At 37.5% G+C, this 19,119-nt stretch overlaps 1 protein-coding gene across 1 annotated transcript in view; it reads right to left on the bottom strand.

Annotated features, from left to right (window-relative positions):
* Positions 1-17,372, bottom strand: part of LOC124718813 (transmembrane emp24 domain-containing protein 7) — a 31,964-nt gene extending 14,592 nt beyond the window's left edge. Inside the window, exon 1 of the mRNA XM_047244432.1 lies at positions 16,890-17,372. Coding sequence (XP_047100388.1) covers positions 16,890-17,045 — 156 coding nt within the window. The 5' untranslated portion in view covers positions 17,046-17,372. The remainder of the gene's footprint in view (positions 1-16,889) is intronic.
* Positions 17,373-19,119: the final 1,747 nt, after the last annotated feature.

Genomic DNA, 19,119 nt, shown 5'->3' with positions numbered 1-19,119 from the left:
CCAGCACCCGGCATTACATTATGAAAAGTTGTGTAGCCTCCCGTACACCATCTAAAGATGACCCTCGAAAGATCTAAAAACTGGTTTATGCAAGAAACAAGTATTTTAAAAAAAGTGACCGGTTGCCGTTTTCTGTGTCATATTTGGATCTGCAGGTGGGACGTCATCAGAAGAAACAAAATTGTCAATCTACCAACTGGAGAGTGGAATGTTAGATGCCTTAATCATGATGTAGGTTAGAAAATTCAAAAAGGGAAATGGATAAGTTGAAGTTAAATATAGTGGGAATTAGTGAAATTCGCTGGCAGGAGCAACAGGACTTCTGATCAGGTGAATACAGAGTTATAAATACAAAATCAAGTACAGGACATGCAGGAGTGGGTTTAAAAATGAATAAGAAAATAGGAATGTGGATACACTAATATGAACAGCACAGTGACCGCATTACCAAAGCCAAGATAGACACGAAGCTCATGACTATCACAATAGCAGAAGTTGGCATATCAACTAGATCCACAGATGATTAAGAGATGGAAGAAATGTATAATAATACAAATGAAATTATCTGGATACTTAAAGGAGACAAAAACTTAATTGTGATGGAGGACTGGAATTCGATAGTAGGAAAGGAAGAGAACGAAAACCAGTAGGTGGATGTGAACTCGGGGGAAAGGAATGAAAGGGGAAGCCGTCTAGTAGAATAGGAATGCACAGAGTACAATTTAATCATTGCTAAAACTTGGTTCAAGAATCATGAAAGAAGGGTGTGTACAGGGAAGAGACCTGGAGACACCACGAGGTTTCAGATTGCTTATATAATGGTAGGACAGAGATTTAGGAACCAGACTTTGAAGTGTAAGACATTTCCAGGGACAGTTGTGGGCTCTGACCACAATTTATTGGTTATGAACTATGGATTAAAACTCAAGAAATTGGATAAAAGTAGAAAATTAAGTAGATAGGACCTGGATAAGTTGAAAGAACCAGAGGTTGTTGAAAGTTTCAGGAGCATTAGGCGATGGTTGACTGGAACAGGGCGTAGTTACAGTACAAGATGAATGAGAAGCTGTAAGAGATGAAATAGTGAAGGCAACAGAGGATCAACTAGAAAAAAGCAAAGCCTGGTAGAAAACATTGGATAACATGAGATATGCTGAATTGAACTGATGAAAGGAGAAAATATAAAAATGCACCGAATGAAGCAGGCAGAAGGGATGGCTACAGGACAAATGCAAGTATTTAAAAACACATTTCCCTAGGCAAAAGATAGATACTGCATACAGGAAAATTTGGGGAAATGAGAAGCATCTGTACGAATACCAAGAGTTCAGATGGAAAACCAGTCCTAAGCAAAGGATAAAAAGCTGGAAGGTGAAAGGGTCTATACAAGAGAGATTAACTTGAAGGCAACATTATTAGAAAGGGAAGTGGATATAGATGAGGATGAGAAGGGAGATGTGATAATGCGAGAAGAATTTGACAGAGCTCTGAAAGACCTGGGAGTAGATGACAGTCCATCAGACTACTGACAGCCTTGGGAGAGCCAGCCGTGACAAAACTCTTCCATATGGTGTGCAAGATATATGACCAAACGAAATACCATCAGACTTCAAGAAGAATACAATAATTCAATTCCAAAGAAAGAAGTTGCCAACAGGTGTGAAAATTACCGAACTATCAGTTTAATAAGTCACGACTGAAAAATGCTTTACAGAAGAATGAAAAACTGGTACAAGCTCAGGAAAGATCACTTAGAATTTCAGAGAAATGTACACGCATGCAAGGCACTACTGACCTACGGCTTAGAAAATAGGTTAAAGAAATGCAATCCTACGTTTATACCATGTCCAGACTTTGAGAAAGCTTTTGATAATGTTGACTGGAGTACTCCGACATTCAGAAGGTAGCAGGGGTAAAACACAGGGAGCGAAAGGCTATTTACAATTTGTACAGAAACCAGACGGCAGTTATAAAAGTCAAGAGGTGTGAAAGGGAAGCAGTGGTTGAGAAAGGTGCAAGACAGTGTTGTAGCCTATCTGTACATGGAACATGCAGTAAAGGAAACCACAGAAAAAAATTCAAGCAGGAATTAAAGTTCACAGAGAACAAATAAAAACTTTCATTTTCCAGTGACATTGTAATTCTGCCAGAGACAACAAAGGACTTGGAAGAGCAGTTTAATGAAATTTACAATGTCTTGAAAGGAAGACATAAGATTAACATCAACAAACACGCAATGGAAACAGGTGATGCTAAGGAAATTAAATTAGAAAAGAAGACAAAGTAGTATATGAGTTTTGCTATGTGGGCAGCAAATTAACTGATGACAATGAAAGTGGAAAGGATGTAGACCGGCAATGACAAGGGAAGCGTTTAGAAACAAGCAAAATTTTTTAACATCAAATATAGACTTAAGTGTTAGGGAGTCTTTTCTGAAGGTATACATCTAGAGCATAGCAATGTATGGATGTGAAACATGGACAATAAAGAGTTTACATAAGAAGAGACTAGAAGCTTCTGAAATGTTGTGTTACAGATGAATGCTGAAGATTAGATGGATAGATCAAGTAACTAATGAGGTGGTACTGAACAGAAATGGAGACACAAGAAATTTGTGGCACAACTTGACCAAAAGAAGTCATTGGTTGATAGGGCACATACTGAGACATCAAGGGATCATCAGTTTAGCACTGGAGGGAACTGCAGAGGGAGAGATGAATACAGTGAGCACATTCAGAAGGACGTAGCCTGCAATAGTTATTCAAAGACGAAGAGGCTTGCACAGGATAAAATGGCATGGAGAGTTGCATCTAACAAGTCTTTGGACTGAAGACCACAACAACAACAACAACAAAAACAAAGAAATATAGTAATTTCAACTGCCAGCATCATAGTTCTAATAGAGATGAATTGAAATGCAGATGACTCCTCACAATCAAACTACTAGTTTCCCAGAAATTACAATATTTGGAGCTTAAGATTTATCTGCTTTGAACATGAAATCAATTGCTGTCTTACCCACAAGTTCATTTTATTATATGACACTGTTGTGTCAGGCTGATGGGCTTGACACAGCAGTTCATTTGGGTGACAATGGAATTAGAATAGCTTACACGGTCTCAGAAACATCTGAGGTGAACAGATGCTGAAAAAGTAACTCTCATAAAACTCAGTCATATGCATCACCAACTTCTCCATCTGAAATTAAGAGATTTATGCATTCTCTCACAAATAAAAGCTCATTTGGTTTTGATGGTGTTTCCAATAGAGTATTAAAGATGTGTTTACATACAATTAGCAGAGACTTATCTGAAATACGTAATGCATCAGTAACTCGAGGCATTTTTCCAGTGGAACTGAAATATACCTTTGTTAAACCCCTCTTTTCTTAGCAAACAACAGTTTGGGTTTCAGAGGAGCTGCTCTACTGAGAATGCCATTTACATGTTCACTCACCAAATTTCACAATCATTAAATAATAAAATGGCACCAGTTGCATTTTCTGCACCCTATCTAACACAACTGACTGTATGGACCACCATATTTTCCTAGATAAAATGAAGTTTTAAGGTACTGATGGTATAGCCAACAAACAGACGTCATATCTAACCAAAAGAATCCAGAATGTTGTACACAGTAATTCAACCAATATTGTTCTGGGATTTAATTCTGACTGGGGATAAATCATGTATAGGGTTTCCCATGACTCCGTCTTAGGCCCAATATTGTTCCTCTTACATGTGAGGAATCTTCCATGCAATATACAAGCAGAGTCAGTTCTTTTCGCAGATGACAATAGTACTATAATCACTCCAGGCACACATACAGAAACAGAATAAATGGTAAACAATGTTGTCAAAAGTATCCTTGACTGATCAATGATACCTCAATTTTAAAGAGAGACAACATATTCAGTTCTGCAAATCTACGGGGTACCAAACCAATGATAAGTATAGCACATGATGAGGAAATAATAAATAGGATGGAAACTTCAAAATTCTTAGGTGTCCATATTGACAAGAATGTAAACTGGGAAAAAGCTCATTTTGAACTCCTAATACAATTTAGGTTAGCCTCATTAGCATTTTGAATCACTGGAAATTTTGGGGAAAGGCAAATCAGTAAGTCCATATATTTCACATATTTTCATTCAATGTCACATAGAACAATGTTCCTAGGTAACTCATCTCAAAGAGAGTCTTCATTGCTCAAAAACATGTTGTAAGAATAATGTGTGGTGCTCACTGCTAATCATCTTTTAGACAGCTGTTTCAGGAGCTGGGCATTCTGATTACTGCATCACAGTATATTTATCCATCAAGGAGTTTGTTTTCAATAATCCAGTGCAGTTCAAAAGGAAAAATGATGTACATAATTACAATACCAGAAGGAAAAGATATTCAATATTCCACATTAAGGTTGTATTTAGCAGAAAAAGGGGTGAACAATGCACCAACTAAAATTTTTATCATTTACCCAGTGATATAAAATGTCTGGCACACAGCAAAGGTAAATTTGGAAACAAACTAAAAAAAGTTTATTACTGCCAACTCTGTAGAAAATTTTTTATTACTGTAATGTGCAAAAAATAATGGGTAGAAACTACTCTCATCTGCATGCAGGTGTTCAGAAATTTCCGTTACAAACTTCTTGGACCTGCAGAGGAGAGTGAGTACGTAAATATTTTGAACAGGAACCCATGTCCGGAAATATACCATTTCCATTTTACGATGGTTTCAGTTCAGATGTTTAATACATCCACTTCTGCTTGAGGAGTTGAATTAGGTGTGAGACAGTACAGTTATTAGGTAACAATTTTAAAGTAAACATAATGAAACACCCATTTATCATCTAACCATATTTGCTTGTATTAACACTTATTATACGTTTACATTATTCCATAACAAAAAAGAACCCAGCATATTGTACGTATAGGACAGTACCGATGCTTTACAACGGTGGCTCGATGTGGCGACCAGCAACGTTATTATAGACATTGTATCTGTCATTCTGTCTACACTACTGTATACCAGGACCAGCAATTCTGAGACTTCTCTGCCCATCTGAACTGAAACTGTCTTAGAACAGAAACAGTATGTTTTTAGACAAGGGTTTCCATTCAAAATATTATGTACTTATTTCTCTCCACAAGCTCCAGAAATTTGTAACTGGAATTTCTGAACACCCTGTATATTAAAGAGAACTAAAAAATTTTATAAATGTTCAGCATGCAGCCCAGCCACATTTAAAAATTAAGCTGTGTTGTGTATGTAAAATGACTTGTTCCGCAAAGATTATGATTTAACTTGCAAATGATCCATTGAACATGAACCCAACTAACTCCAAGGTGGTGACTCTGATGAGAAATCCACCATTACATCTTGTAATGCATTGGGACCTAAGGTTCTGGGGAGTTCCAACATTTGCGGTGATGAAGAGATGGACTACATCGAAAAACCTTCTAAGCTTAAGTTGAAGAGATACTACTTTGGAACCTCAAACGTAAATTCTCCTCTGAAAATTGATACTACTTTGGAACCTCAAACGTAAATTCTCCTCTGAAAATTGGGAAACAGAAGGAATTGGAATTATTTCTACAGAAAAACTCTATAAAAATTTTAGCTGTGCAGGAAACTATGTTCTTATATAGAACATAGGTGATACACAGTATTACACAATTTACAATTGGAAACCAGCAATATGAATAATGGAAAACCTGAAGTTAAAATCTTTTGGGTTATTAGGCCGCATCATGTTTCATGACGCGGCCTAATAATCCAGAAGATTTTAACTTCAATGACAACGCCCACAAAAGCCTGCAGACTCACAATGGAAAACCTGCCAAAGTTAGTAACAGCACTCTTTGTAAAAAATCTGAGATAGTATAAGTACTTCTCGGTGACTTCAACGTGTAAGTTGGGGAGGAAAAGACATTTATAAATATTACAAGTGAATATCCATCAACTTAAGAACAAACAGAAATGGTGAAAGAGTGACCAATACGTGTAAAAATGTTCCAGTCAAAACTGATGCCCACATTTTTGCAAGCTACCAAGAAAAGCAAAAACTCTGATATCTCCAAATCCTAACTTAGGAGAACTCCAACTGAATCACATAGCCATATCTAAAATGAATATCATGGAAATTATGAATGTTCAAGTAATCAGAAATGGGGCATATGATTCACATCTTTATCTTTTTAAGATTAAAATACAATTTCACCCATCAAAAAAAAAATAAATAAATAATAATAATAATAATAATAATAATAATAATAATAATACAACCAAGAAAGCAATAAGGTACAACTCCTTTACTATAGCTAATATTACAATAGAAAATATAGAAACATTTAAAGAAACTCAGACAACAGAACAAAGGTGACAGGCACAAACTCCAGGCACAAATTACTAAAGCAGAGGAGAAAGATTTAGGACTGGCCAAGAATATGACATGGTGGAACCAAGAGTGTGAAGAAGTACTAGAACAATGAGCTTTGTGCTCATGCAGAGGTTGAAAAAAGAACATTTTAAAGAATTCAGACAACAAAAAAATGACACTTCAAAAATAATCTTTGAAAAATCTCAGCTTATGGAACAAGAAAATTTTAGCAAAAATAATACTAGCTATTTTTACCAAACTTTTAAACATACACTTACAGGGTGTCGAACACCAAGTATTTGTTATGGCAAAATATTATTACATAACAAAGAAAATTGTAAAATATTAGCAAAAATTTTTGGTACACTCTTGAACTGTCCAGTTCCAACAGTTAAATTTGTATTCTCAGCAGTACCACTAAATTTGGAGGAAGATTTCCCACCAACAGAGCAAGACCTTCACAAAGCCATCAAATCATTTAAAAACAATAAGGCACATGGTGAAGACCCCATAGGGCAGTAGAATCATTGAAATGATCAGAACCAGAACCATAAATAATCCACAACCACTTTTCTAGATTTTTTTGAAAACTTCAAACATTCCAGAAAAGCAGAAAATAGCTACATAGAAAGGGAGACCAACAAAATGTCAACAACTGAGGAAGAGAGTCACTCTACCAGTGGCATACAAAATATTCTCAAGAATTCTTCAAGACAGAACTACAGAATCTTTAGACAATATTATGAGAATGAAGGTTGCTACTCATCATTTTCCACTTTCCTTCTCATAATATTGTTACTTTCTATCCTGAATCTTTACACAAACAATAAGAGAAAATCAGCAAGGTTTTCATAATGGAAGATCCTGCACAGAAAAGATTTTCTCTTAAAATCATTAATTCATCATAGAATGTTAACCAGCCACCTTATAATAAAGAATGAGTTTGATTCGGTAAACAGAGAAACAATAAATAAAATCATTAGAGAATTTGGTGTTAAAATTAGCAAACATAATTCATAATACTCTAACAAATACAATATCTACAGTTAAATTAACTGGAGAAGTATCTTAGTCATTTGAAATAAAAAACTGATGTTAGGCACAGGGATGGTTTAACACTTTTACTGTTTAATTTCATTCCAGAAAATATTTAAAGATACGGAATTTGGAGCTAAAAAATTGCAAACCTGAACCAATAATTCTAGGAAAGAAAACAAATAGAATTAGGGTAAACTGTCTGGCTTTTAAAGACGATTTTGCAATACTTTCAGAAAATCTAATATACCAATTTATTCAAATAAATCTTTTGGGATAAATAGCAAATAGAACTGTCCTCAAAATTTCAGATGAGAAAACTAAACTTACAATAAATATAAGAAGTGCACCAAAATTTGTAAAAACACAAATAGGTAAAATAGATATAGTAAGAAAACATGGAGAAACCATGCAACGGAATGGACTAGAAAAATTTGAAGTAGATGTAAAAGTGGAGGAAACGTACTGTTTGACAAAGAATATTTCCAATACAATATGTATATGTAGAAAATGTAGACTGGCAATGGCAAGGAAAGCGTTTCTGAAGAAGAGAAATTTGTTAACATCAAGTATAGATTTAAGTGTCAGGAAGTCATTTCCGAAAGTATTTGTACGGAGTGTAGCTATGTATGGAAGTGAAATATGGACGATAAATAGTTTGGACAAGAAGAGAATAGAAGCTTTCGAAATGTGGTGCTACAGAAGAATGCTGAAGATTAGGTGGGTAGACCACATAACTAATGAGGAGGTATTGAATAGAATTGTGGAGAAGAGGAGTTTGCGGCACAACTTGACTAGAAGAAGGGACCGGTTGGTAGGACATGTTCTGAGGCATCAGGAGATCACAAATTTACTACTGGAGGGCAGCCTGGAGGGTAAAAATCGTAGAGGGAGACCAAGAGATGAATACACTAAGCAGATTCAGAAGGATGTAGGTTTCAGTGAGTACTGGGAGATGATGAAGTTTGCACAGGATAGAGTAGCATGGAGAGCTGCATCAAACCAGTCTCAGGACTGAAGACCACAACAACAACAACAACAACAACATGTAGAAAACAATATATCACAGTGGCACAATCAGAATGTTATATCGATGTGAACGTCTAGTAATGAAGTATAAACTGGACAGAATAGAGGTACTTGAAAGATTAATTTTTGGAAAAATAATGGGTGCAATGCAAACTACAGATGTGTGGAAAATGAGAGGTAATGGAGAGCTCTACAAAAAAATAGAGAGAAAATAACAGAAGTAACCACTAAGGGAAGAGTAATCATTTTTGGACATCTCTACTGAATGAATGAGAACAGCCTAATGAAACAATATTCCTGTATTTCTGGAAGAAGAAATCAGCAACAGCATGGATTACAGAAATAAGGAAAGCACTAGAAAAAGACAACACCAAAGAATTGGAAATAACAGACAGAAACCTTTTTAAGATTATAATGCTAAATACATAAGAGCTTTCAATGCAGAGGAATTAAGACATCAACATTATTGACATCGTCAGATATAGAAGTACTTTTGGGTATGCACCAGATAAGTGTATTGGGGCCTTGGTGTTGATGATGTATATTAATGACCTTGTAGAGAATATTAATAGTAACCTCAGATATTTTGCAGATGATGATGTTATCTATAATGAAGTACTGTCTGAAGGAAGCTGCATAAATATTCAGACAGATCTTGACAAGATTTCAAAGTGGAGCAAAGACTGGCAACTTGCTATAAATGTTCAGAAATGTAAAATTGTGTACTTCACAAAACAGAAAAAAAACTTGTGCAAATGCCTATGTGTGACACTTCATAACATCTGTTTGAGAAATTCTGGAACATTCATAATTCTGCGCTAATGATGTGTGGGAGCAAAATGCGACTGGCATCCTTTCACACGCCTATGTTTAATGCGTAACTGCCAACATTTCACTGTGTCATGTCTGTTAATGCTCTGGGGTCGACAGAAGCGTCTGATCCAACGCGTCGGCTTTGACCCGTGACATAAGGGTGTTGTCGTGTGTGACGTCATGACGGCGCGGAGTTTGGTTTGAGTGTGGCTGTCTCCAGTTCTGTTTTATCTTATTTTATTTACTTTTCTGATCTGTTCGTTCTATCCCGTGAGATTTTTTTTTTTTAAAAAAGACAAAAAACACTAATCAGCTACTGAAGCATCTTTATCTTCTATGGGTTGCAGGGTTTACGACCCCTGGGGAGGTGGGTGGGTATTCATGCATGGCTGTCTTCACTTACACGTTGTAGCTACGCAAGGCGTCTAAATTTGTTTATATTTAGTTTTCCCCCCACCCAAAACACCCCATTTCCCGCGCTTGTCCCGTTAGTGTCATTAGGCTTCTTGTGGAAAGTGTGTGTGTTTTTGTTTCCGCCATATTTGTGACGTCATGGGTCAAAGCAGACGGGTGGGATCGGACGCTTCCGATTTCCATGTTCTGTGTTGTACTGAAGAGATCATTGCGTAGCACAGTTTGTGGATTTCAAGACGGCGGAGTTAGAGGAGCAATGCACCTGCATTAAATTTTGCGCGAAACTCAAGAAAACATTTACAGAGACACACCAACTGATACAGGAAGCATACGGTGACGAGTACTTAAGCCACACTGGTATTGCAAATGGTTCACGCGATTTAAAAATGCTCAGCCAGAAGTTAAAGATGACTCTCATTCAGGACACCGTTCGACGTCTACTGATGATGTTCACATCATGAATGTCAATGAAATTCATGCCACAGCAACAAAGTGTTAAATGATGGTACTCACCGGGTCATGTTGCAATACCTGTAGGAAAATATGAGAAGGAAATTGCCTGACATATGGCAAGACAATTGATGGCTATTGCTTAATGATAACACACCTGTACATTCACTGGTGCATGACTACTGCACAAAAAATGAAATCACTGCAATGCCTCATCCTCCTCACCCTCCAGACCCGACCCCTGACAATTTTTTTTTTTATTTCCACAGTTGAAAATGCCATTGAAAGGATGAAGATCTGCAACAACAGGCAAGGTAAAAGAAAATTCACAGACAATGCAGCAATGGGCATACCGAGACTGCATCCAGACGTGGAAACAGCGTTGGGAGTGGTGTATCAATTGTTAGGGAAAGTATTTCAAAGGAGACCATCCACAATAAGTGAAAGATAAGTGTAGAAAAATTTTGTGGGAAAAGTTCCGGAACTTTTTGAACACACATTGTAGGCTCAGTCGTGGGTAAAGCAGGTGGTAGACTTCAGTTTATTGGTAGAATACTGGGGAAGCATAACCAGTCTACAAAGGTAAATCACTTGTGTGACCTATTCTACAATACTGCTCAAGTGTGTGGGGCCCATAATGAATGGGACTCACAGGGGATACAGAGAAGAGCAGCACAAATGGTTACAGGTTTGTTGGATTTATTTATTTATTTATTATTTACATGTCAAGTTCCGTAGGACCAAGTTGAGGAGCAAATCTCCAAGGTCATGGAACGTGTCAGTGCTTGAAGTTACAACATATAAGTAATAACGCATAAAAATAAAATGTTTATGAACCAGAATATGGAATGGGGGTAAGGAATGAAAGAGGAAGCCACCTGGTAGAATTTTGCACAGAGTATAACTTAATCATAGCTAATACTTGGTTCAAAAATCATGAAAGAAGGTTGTATACATGGAAGAGTCCTGGATATACTGGAAGGTTTCAGATAGATTTATATAATGGTAAGACAGATATTTGGGAACCAGGTTTTAAATTGTAAGACATTTCCAGGGGCAGATGTGGACTCGGACCACATTCTATAGGTTATGAACTGGAGATTAAAACTGAAGAAACTGTAAAACGGTGGGAATTTAAGGGGATGACACCTGGGTAAACTCACAGAACCAGACGCTGTAGAGTGTTTCAGGGAGAGCATAGGGGGACTCACAGGACCAGAGGTTGTAAAGAGTTTCAGGGAGAGCATAAGGGAACCATTGACAAGAATGGGAGAAAGAAATACAGTAGAAGAAGAATGGGCAGCTTTGAGAGATGACATAGTGAAGGCAACAGAGAATAAAGTAGGTAAAAAGACAAGGGCTAGTAGAAATCCTTGGGTAATAGAAGAAATATTGAATTTAATTGATGAAAGGAGAAAATATAAAAATGCAGTAAATGTAGCAGGCAAAAAGGAATACAAACGTCTCAAAAATGAGATCGACAGGAAGTGCAAAATGGCTAAGCAGGGATGGCTAGAAGACAAATGTAAGGATGTAGAGGCTTATTTCAGTAGGGGTAAGATAGATACTGCCTACAGGAAAATTAAAGAGACGTTTGGAGAAAAGAGAACCACTTGTATGAATATCAGGAGCTCAGACAGAAACCCAGTTCTCAGCAAAGAAGGGAAATCAGAAAGGTGGAAGGAGCATATAGAGGGTCTATACGAGGGTGATGTATTTGAGGACAATATTATGGAAATCGAAGAGGATGTAGATGAAGATGAAATGGGAGATATGATACTGCGTGAAGAGAGTGACAGAGCACTGAAAGATTTGAGTCGAGAGTAGACAACATTCCATTAGAACTACTGACAGCATTGGGAGAGCCAGTCCTGACAAAACTCTACCATCTGGTGAGCAAAATGTATGAGACAGGCGAAATACCCTCAGACTTCAAGAAGAATATAATAAATCAAATCCCAAAGAAAGCAGGTGTTGACAGATGTGAAAATTACTGAACTACCTGTTTAATAAGTCACAGCTGCAAAACACTAACACAAATTCTTACAGATGAATGGAAAACCTGGCAGAAGCCGACCTTGGGGAAGATCAATTTGGATTCCATAGAAATGTTGGAACATATGAGACAATACTGACTCTACGATTTATCTTAGAAGATAAAGGAAAGGCAAACCTCCATTTCTAGCATTTGTAGACTTAGAGAAAGCTTTTGACAATGTTGACTAGAACACTCTCTTTCAAATTCTGAAGACGGCAGGGGTAAAATACAGGGAGCGAAAGGCTATTTACAATTTATACAGAAACCAGATGGCAGTTATAAGAGTTGAGTGGCATGAAAGAGAAGCAGTGGTTGGGAAAGGAGTGAGACAGGGTTGTAGCCTATCCCCAATGTTATTCAGTCTGTATATTGAGCAAGCAGAAAAGAAAATGAAAGAAAAATTCGGAGTGGGAATCAAAATCCATGGAGGAGAAACAAAAACTTTGAGGTTCGCCGATGACATTGTAATTCTGTCAGAGACAGCAAAGGACCTGGAAGAGTAGTTGAACGGAATGGACAGTGTCTTGAAAGGAGGATATAAGATGAACATCAACAAAAGCAAAACAAGGATAATGGAATGCAGTCGAATTAAATTGGGCAATGCTGACGGAATTAGATTAGGAATTGAGACACTTAAAGTAGTAAAGGAGTTTTGCTATTTGGGGAGCAAAATAACTGATGATGGTCGAAATAGAGAGGATATAAAATGTGGACTGGCAATGGCAAGGAAAGCGTTTCTGAAGAAGAGAAATTTGTTAACATCAAGTATAGATTTAAGTGTCAGGAAGTCGTTTCTGAAAGTATTTGTATGGAGTGTAGCCATGTATGGAAGTGAAACATGGACGATACATAGTTTAGACAAGAAGTGAATAGAAACATTCGAAATGTGGTGCTACAGAAGAATGCTGAAGATAAGGTGGGTAGATCACATAACTAATGACGAGATACTGAATAGAACTGGGGAGAAGAGAAGTCTGTGGCACAACTTGACTAGAAGAAGGGATCGGTTGGTAGGACAAGTTCTGAGGCATCAAGGGATCACCAATTTAGTATTGTGGAGGGCAGTGTGGAGGGTAAAAATTGTAGAGGGAGACCAAGAGATGAATACACTAAGCAGATTCAGATGGATGCAGGTTGCAGTAGGACCTGGGAGACGAAGATTGCACAAGATAGAGTAGCATGGAGCACTGCATCAAGCCTGTCTCTAGACTGAAGACCATAACGACAACAACATGAAGAAATTCTTCAGTTTCAATTCAAAATCATGTGGAGTACGGCTAAGATTTTTCAATTCTAGTGGTTGCTTATTGAAAATGGATGCAGCAGTGTATTGCACACCTTTCTGCACAAGAAATAATGAAGTCTGATCCAAAGGTAAGTTTTATTTCTGCCAAGTATTACCCGAGTGAAAGCTGCTTATTCTTGGGAATAAGCTAATACCATTAACAAGATATGACAGGAATATATATATTGAGAGGCCAATGTCAAAATACCCACACTCGTGAACAGGAGTCAACAAGAGGTTGGTGAACTTACACCACTTATTGCCCGAACTGCCCATTTCTGAGCCAAAAATATTCTCCTAGAATGGGAAGCACTCAATCTTCAGCCCACAAGTGGCCCCTCGGGACCATCTGACCGCCATATCATTCTCAGCTGAGGATGCGGATAGGAGGGGCTTGTGGTCAGCACACCGCTCTCCCGGTTGTTAGGATGGTTTTCTTTGACCGGAGCCCCTACTATTCAATCGTGGAGCTCCTCAATTGGCGTAACAAGGCTGAGTGCACCCCGAAAAATGGCAAAAGCACATGGCGGCCAGGCTGGTCAACCATCCAAATGCCAGCCACACTCTACAGCGCTTAACTTTGTTGATCTGACGGGAAATGGTGTATCCACTGTGGCAACGCCGTTACCCCTCTAGAATGGGAAGAGTTACCCCAAAATATACTGTGGCATACAACACAAGCAAATGAAAATTAGCAAAGTAGAATTGGGGAGAAGAGAAACTTGTGGCACAACTTGACTAGAAGAAGGGATCGTATCGAATGATCGCTCACTCCAGATACCATTCAAATAGTAAAAATAGGAGCATAAAATCTTTGAACAAGATCCTGAATGTGAGCTTTCTACAACAGTTTACTATCTGAAGAGCTAGAAATATGAACTGCCCACTTTCACTAATCATATTCCCATTCTGCGAAATTAAAACGTCAGACTTTGTTGAATTGTGTGTTAGAAACTGTAAAAACTGAGTCTTACAGTGAGCCAATGTTGCACACAACATCCTTTGCTACCAAGCTAGTGTCATCAGCAAACAGAACTATTTTAAAGTTACTTTAATACTAGAGGGCATATCATTTATATAAATAAGGATCAGGAGTGGCCCCAACACTGGTCTCCCCCCCCCCCCCCCCCCTTGACTGAACACTCAGACCCCACACCACAGCCATTCTCAATACTGAATAATGACCTTTTGCTGTCTGGTGCAAAAGTAAGAGGTGAACCAATTGTGAGCTACTCCCCGTATTCTGCAATGGTCCAACTTCTGGAGTGATTTTTTTATCAGTGCAATCAAATGCCTTAGTTACATCAAAAAATTTGCCAAGCGTTCGAAACCTTTTGTTAAACCCATCCAGTACATCACAGAGAAAAGAAAATACAGCATTTTGAATTGTTACACAACTTCTAAACTGCACACTTAATAGCAAAGCATCTGATATAAAATGACCAATTATCCTTACACACACAGCATTTTCAATAACCTTAGCACTGATAGCATAGAAATAGGTCTAAAGTTGTCTACATTATCCATTTCTCCCTTTTTATAAAGCAGCTTTACTACTGAGTACTTTAATCATTCAGGCGGAAACAAAAACAAAAACACACACTTTCCACAAGAAGCCTAATGACACTAACGGGACAAGCGCGGGAAATGGGGTGTTTTGGGTGGGGGGGCAAACTAAATATAAACAAATTTAGACGCCTTGCGTAGCTACAACGTGTAAGTGAAGACAGCAATGCATGAATACCCACCCACCTCCCCAGGGGTCGTAACCCCTGCAACCCATAGAAGATAAAGATGCTTCAGTAGCTGATTAGTGTTTTTTGTCTTTTTTTTTAAAAAAATCTCACGGGTTAGAACGAACAGATCAGAAAGATAAATATAATAAACTAAAACAGAAATTGGAGGAAACAGATAATTAAAGTAAGTAATAAGTGTTTTTAAATTTAAAAAAAAAAAAATCTCACAAGATAGAACGAACAGATCAGAAAAGTAAATAAAATAAGATAAAACAGAACTGGAGACAGCCACACTCAAACCAAATTCCGCACCGTCATGACGTCACACACGACAACACCCTTACGTCACGGGTCAAAGCCGACGCGACCCCATTTGTGTGGTGCACAAGCAAAATGGCAGCTACATTGCACTGTTGTCAAAGCTGATCAACAGAATATGCTCTCTTGTTACCTGTGAAGTAATCCAGCCACACCAAGTGCTTATTGCATTGGTCATTATAATCTGTGAAATACATGGGTGACATACGCCGTCTTTCATGCACGTTATCACTACAAGTGACAGCTTTGTTTACTGAAGCATAAAATGTGTAATCAATGTGAAAAAATATGTCTAAATACATTAGATAAACACTGTGAAATACATGGGTGACATACGCCGTCTTTCATGCACGTTATCACTACAAGTGACAGCTTTGTTTACTGAAGCATAAAATGTGTAATCAATGTGAAAAAATATGTCTAAATACATTAGATAAACACTAATGGTAATTTAATACCACAACATGAAAGGAAAAATATTACCAGGACAGATAATTTCAAATGTGTTCTTGGTCCAGTAAGACCCACAAATGAATGTAGACTCTTATCCCCAAAACAGGAAATATGTACAAAATGGGCGTGCAAACCCCCTTATCTCCTGAAATACCTATATTTATAAATTGATAGCACACATGAACTGCTTCGCAACAATAATCCTGAATTTTACCAAACCATAACTTTCTCAATCACTCCAGACTACGTGAGAAAATTGCAACAACAAAAATTACTGATTATATGTTTTCTGTCTTTTTCAGTATAGGGAACGAACCGTGCAAGGAATTTGTTTCTAAATGTCTTGTTCGACAAGTAACTTCAGTTCCAGATCCCGGTTTCCATTAGATAAATAACACTAATATTTTATTTGAAGAAAGATTGGTCCCACTTGGTAAGAAAATTGGTGATTCGTAACAAAGTCAGACGGTGAAATAAGAGCATGTCTGTTTCCTACCCATGGAGTGTCGTCTGAGGACCTATTTGAATGACTAAAGTTTTAGCACCATAAGCAGTTCAAGATACACAATAACTATCTAACATGTGGCTTTCACAAACTGCCATATGTCCTCCCCCCCCCCCCCCCCCCCACCCCGGTTCCGTATTTACAAAATTAGAACAGATTAATGCGTGAAATCGTACAATTCCAATGGCAGTATGAGTATCTTTCTTCCTATCTTTAAAATGGCTGTTTTAACTAAAAAGTCATACGACAACAATATGCTTTCAACATTGAACAATATGAAAGGATATTTTCCCATATATCTAAGCGTTTTGTGTAATATATATTACATTAACAATAACTATTCCAAACATAACCACTGGCTGTTGAGACTAAGACAAATTGTATTTCTCTTGGAACAGTTTACTTACTAAGTAGCTTACATTGAGTCCTTACCTGAAATTCGAGCGTTGACGTAACATTTCGATTAATTTCTTGGTAAAAACACTCCTTCGCATTATCTGGTAGCTCGAAAGTCAATTCGCCACCGTCCGCTACACTTATAACAGCTAGAATCACTGGTATAACAGTCCACAATAACGGTTCACCCATTCTAATAGATAGTCAAGGAAACATTTAAACTGACAGACTTGTTCTTTTGTTCCCTTTTGCTTTAAATTATCAATATTTTTCACTTAAACTTGCTAGTCAACATAACGTGGCCGGAAACGGATAGCGTAACATTCAGTGCCATCTGCTATCGTTTCTCATATTCACTGCCACGCGTCGTCTGCAACTGTTCACAGATGATGTACCTACAGATTTTTGGAGTTTGTTACATTATTTCCCTTATCAGTTTCCGTTAACTCCAACTCACCTTTATAACGAAAAGTATTTAAAATATGCCATTCTATTATGAAATCTGAGTCTTCACATAGTTAAAGTAGAATCTCCTTTCCTGTAAAGATTGCTTCGCAGACTTCACAGATGGTTGTTTGGTAAATCTTATTTCATTTGTTTACTAAAACCTTGATTTGGGGAAAGTCACAGAAATTATTATATATTTCTCGATGACACACGTAAGAGTGATCATGTATCAGAAGTCCTGAAGGCATTTTGTAAGCATGTATCATGTATTTTACAAGCATGTATCATAAATTAAATAGCTCTAAATCTACCATGAAGAGCTGTACAAGGAGCTGATATTTTTAAAAGGTTCTAATACGTATGTTTCAGATGAACAAATACTTCCTGACTCTTAATTTTATCAGTGTAAGTTACATTTTCCGTAATTTTTAACCTAAAAGCTGTAACACCGGCAGGTTCCACTGTGAAAATACTATGAATAAAGCATGTATTTTTGGTGCCTATGATGTTTTAGTATCGAGAGTAACAAATAAATGAATAAAATGTGCTACACCGCGAGCAAGCAACAACATACAACAGTTTTCATCAGTCCGTGCTTGGGCCGGGCGTTGTAGTGCTGCAATCTAGCGGGAGTGGGCCAAGTTATTCGTAGACTAGGTTTCCGGTGGTTGTAGGGTGCTGAACGAGCTGTTTTGTGACAAATAATGGTGAGTATCTGACCTTTACGAAATTATAACACGTTTAACAGTAGATGTATCGATTGCTACATTAAGTTTGGTTCATTTCTAGTTAAGTGCAAGCTCCTCATCTGACTTAATATATAGGGTCAGACTTCATGAAGAAGCGTGCTTGTGTCGCAAGTGCCTTGTTTTGGTTTGTTTATCTTACCTAAATGTCAAAAAAAATTTCCCTTTGCCTAGGTTCTTCACGAATGCATTATTGGTAGAAATTTTAAAAGCCCTTACAAAGTTCCATGACTATACCGCGATTTAATTTCACATATTTTCAATACGATATTTGAAAATGCAGAAACTTTTAACTCTTGTTATTAAACAGTAGCATGATAAACTTTGGTTTGTTTTATATTGTGGATGAGTAAGGCATAATCCCAGAATACCATCCTTTATATAACTGCTTTAAATTCTCTTTCCTTTTTTATCTTCGTGACTGAACAGCAGTTTTTTGTTGATGTTTCGTAGTCACCGGTATACTTGGCTCCTTGTGAAATGTGTGATATTTCTGGGTAGTTGGGTCAAACGTCAAGTGGTGCTCATTGCCATTATTAACAGTGTGGACCCGCGAAGAGTTTTTTTCTTGTTTCCTGTGTGTAAACATTATTTTTATCGGAGATCTAGTAGTGGCAAACATTGCTGAATTCAGGAACGGAGATTGATAATACGTCTTTGACACCTCACGTGGTGCGGGAAGAAGCCAAGATTTTCTTCTCCATATGCCCTGGATTTTTTTCTTCTGTCTTCTTCGTTACTTAAAGGTGTGGCACACACAAATATGCGGGACGCATATCGTAGAAAAAGAAATGCAGCTCGACTCAAAGCCATGTCCTCACGTTACTTACAAATTGAAAAGACTGTTTTTTTACGAGGCGATCTTAACAAGAAATTAGATGTGTATTGTCACCCAATATTCTCTCCATGATGTTGCTGGTAATATGACAATGACTTTGGCAGTGAGGACTGACTTGTAAGTTTAACCAACAATCACAGTTCTCCACTGTAACCTCAAATGTCCACATAACACGTACGACTAAGAATCTCTGTATAGCGTCATAAGAAACCGTGCTTTCCATCCTATTCGTACA

This window comes from Schistocerca piceifrons, chromosome 10 (assembly GCF_021461385.2).
Source record: "Schistocerca piceifrons isolate TAMUIC-IGC-003096 chromosome 10, iqSchPice1.1, whole genome shotgun sequence".
Lineage (NCBI taxonomy): Eukaryota > Metazoa > Arthropoda > Insecta > Orthoptera > Acrididae > Schistocerca > Schistocerca piceifrons.
The sequence above is the reverse complement of the archived record's forward strand: the minus strand, read 5'-3'. Positions and strand labels throughout refer to the sequence as shown.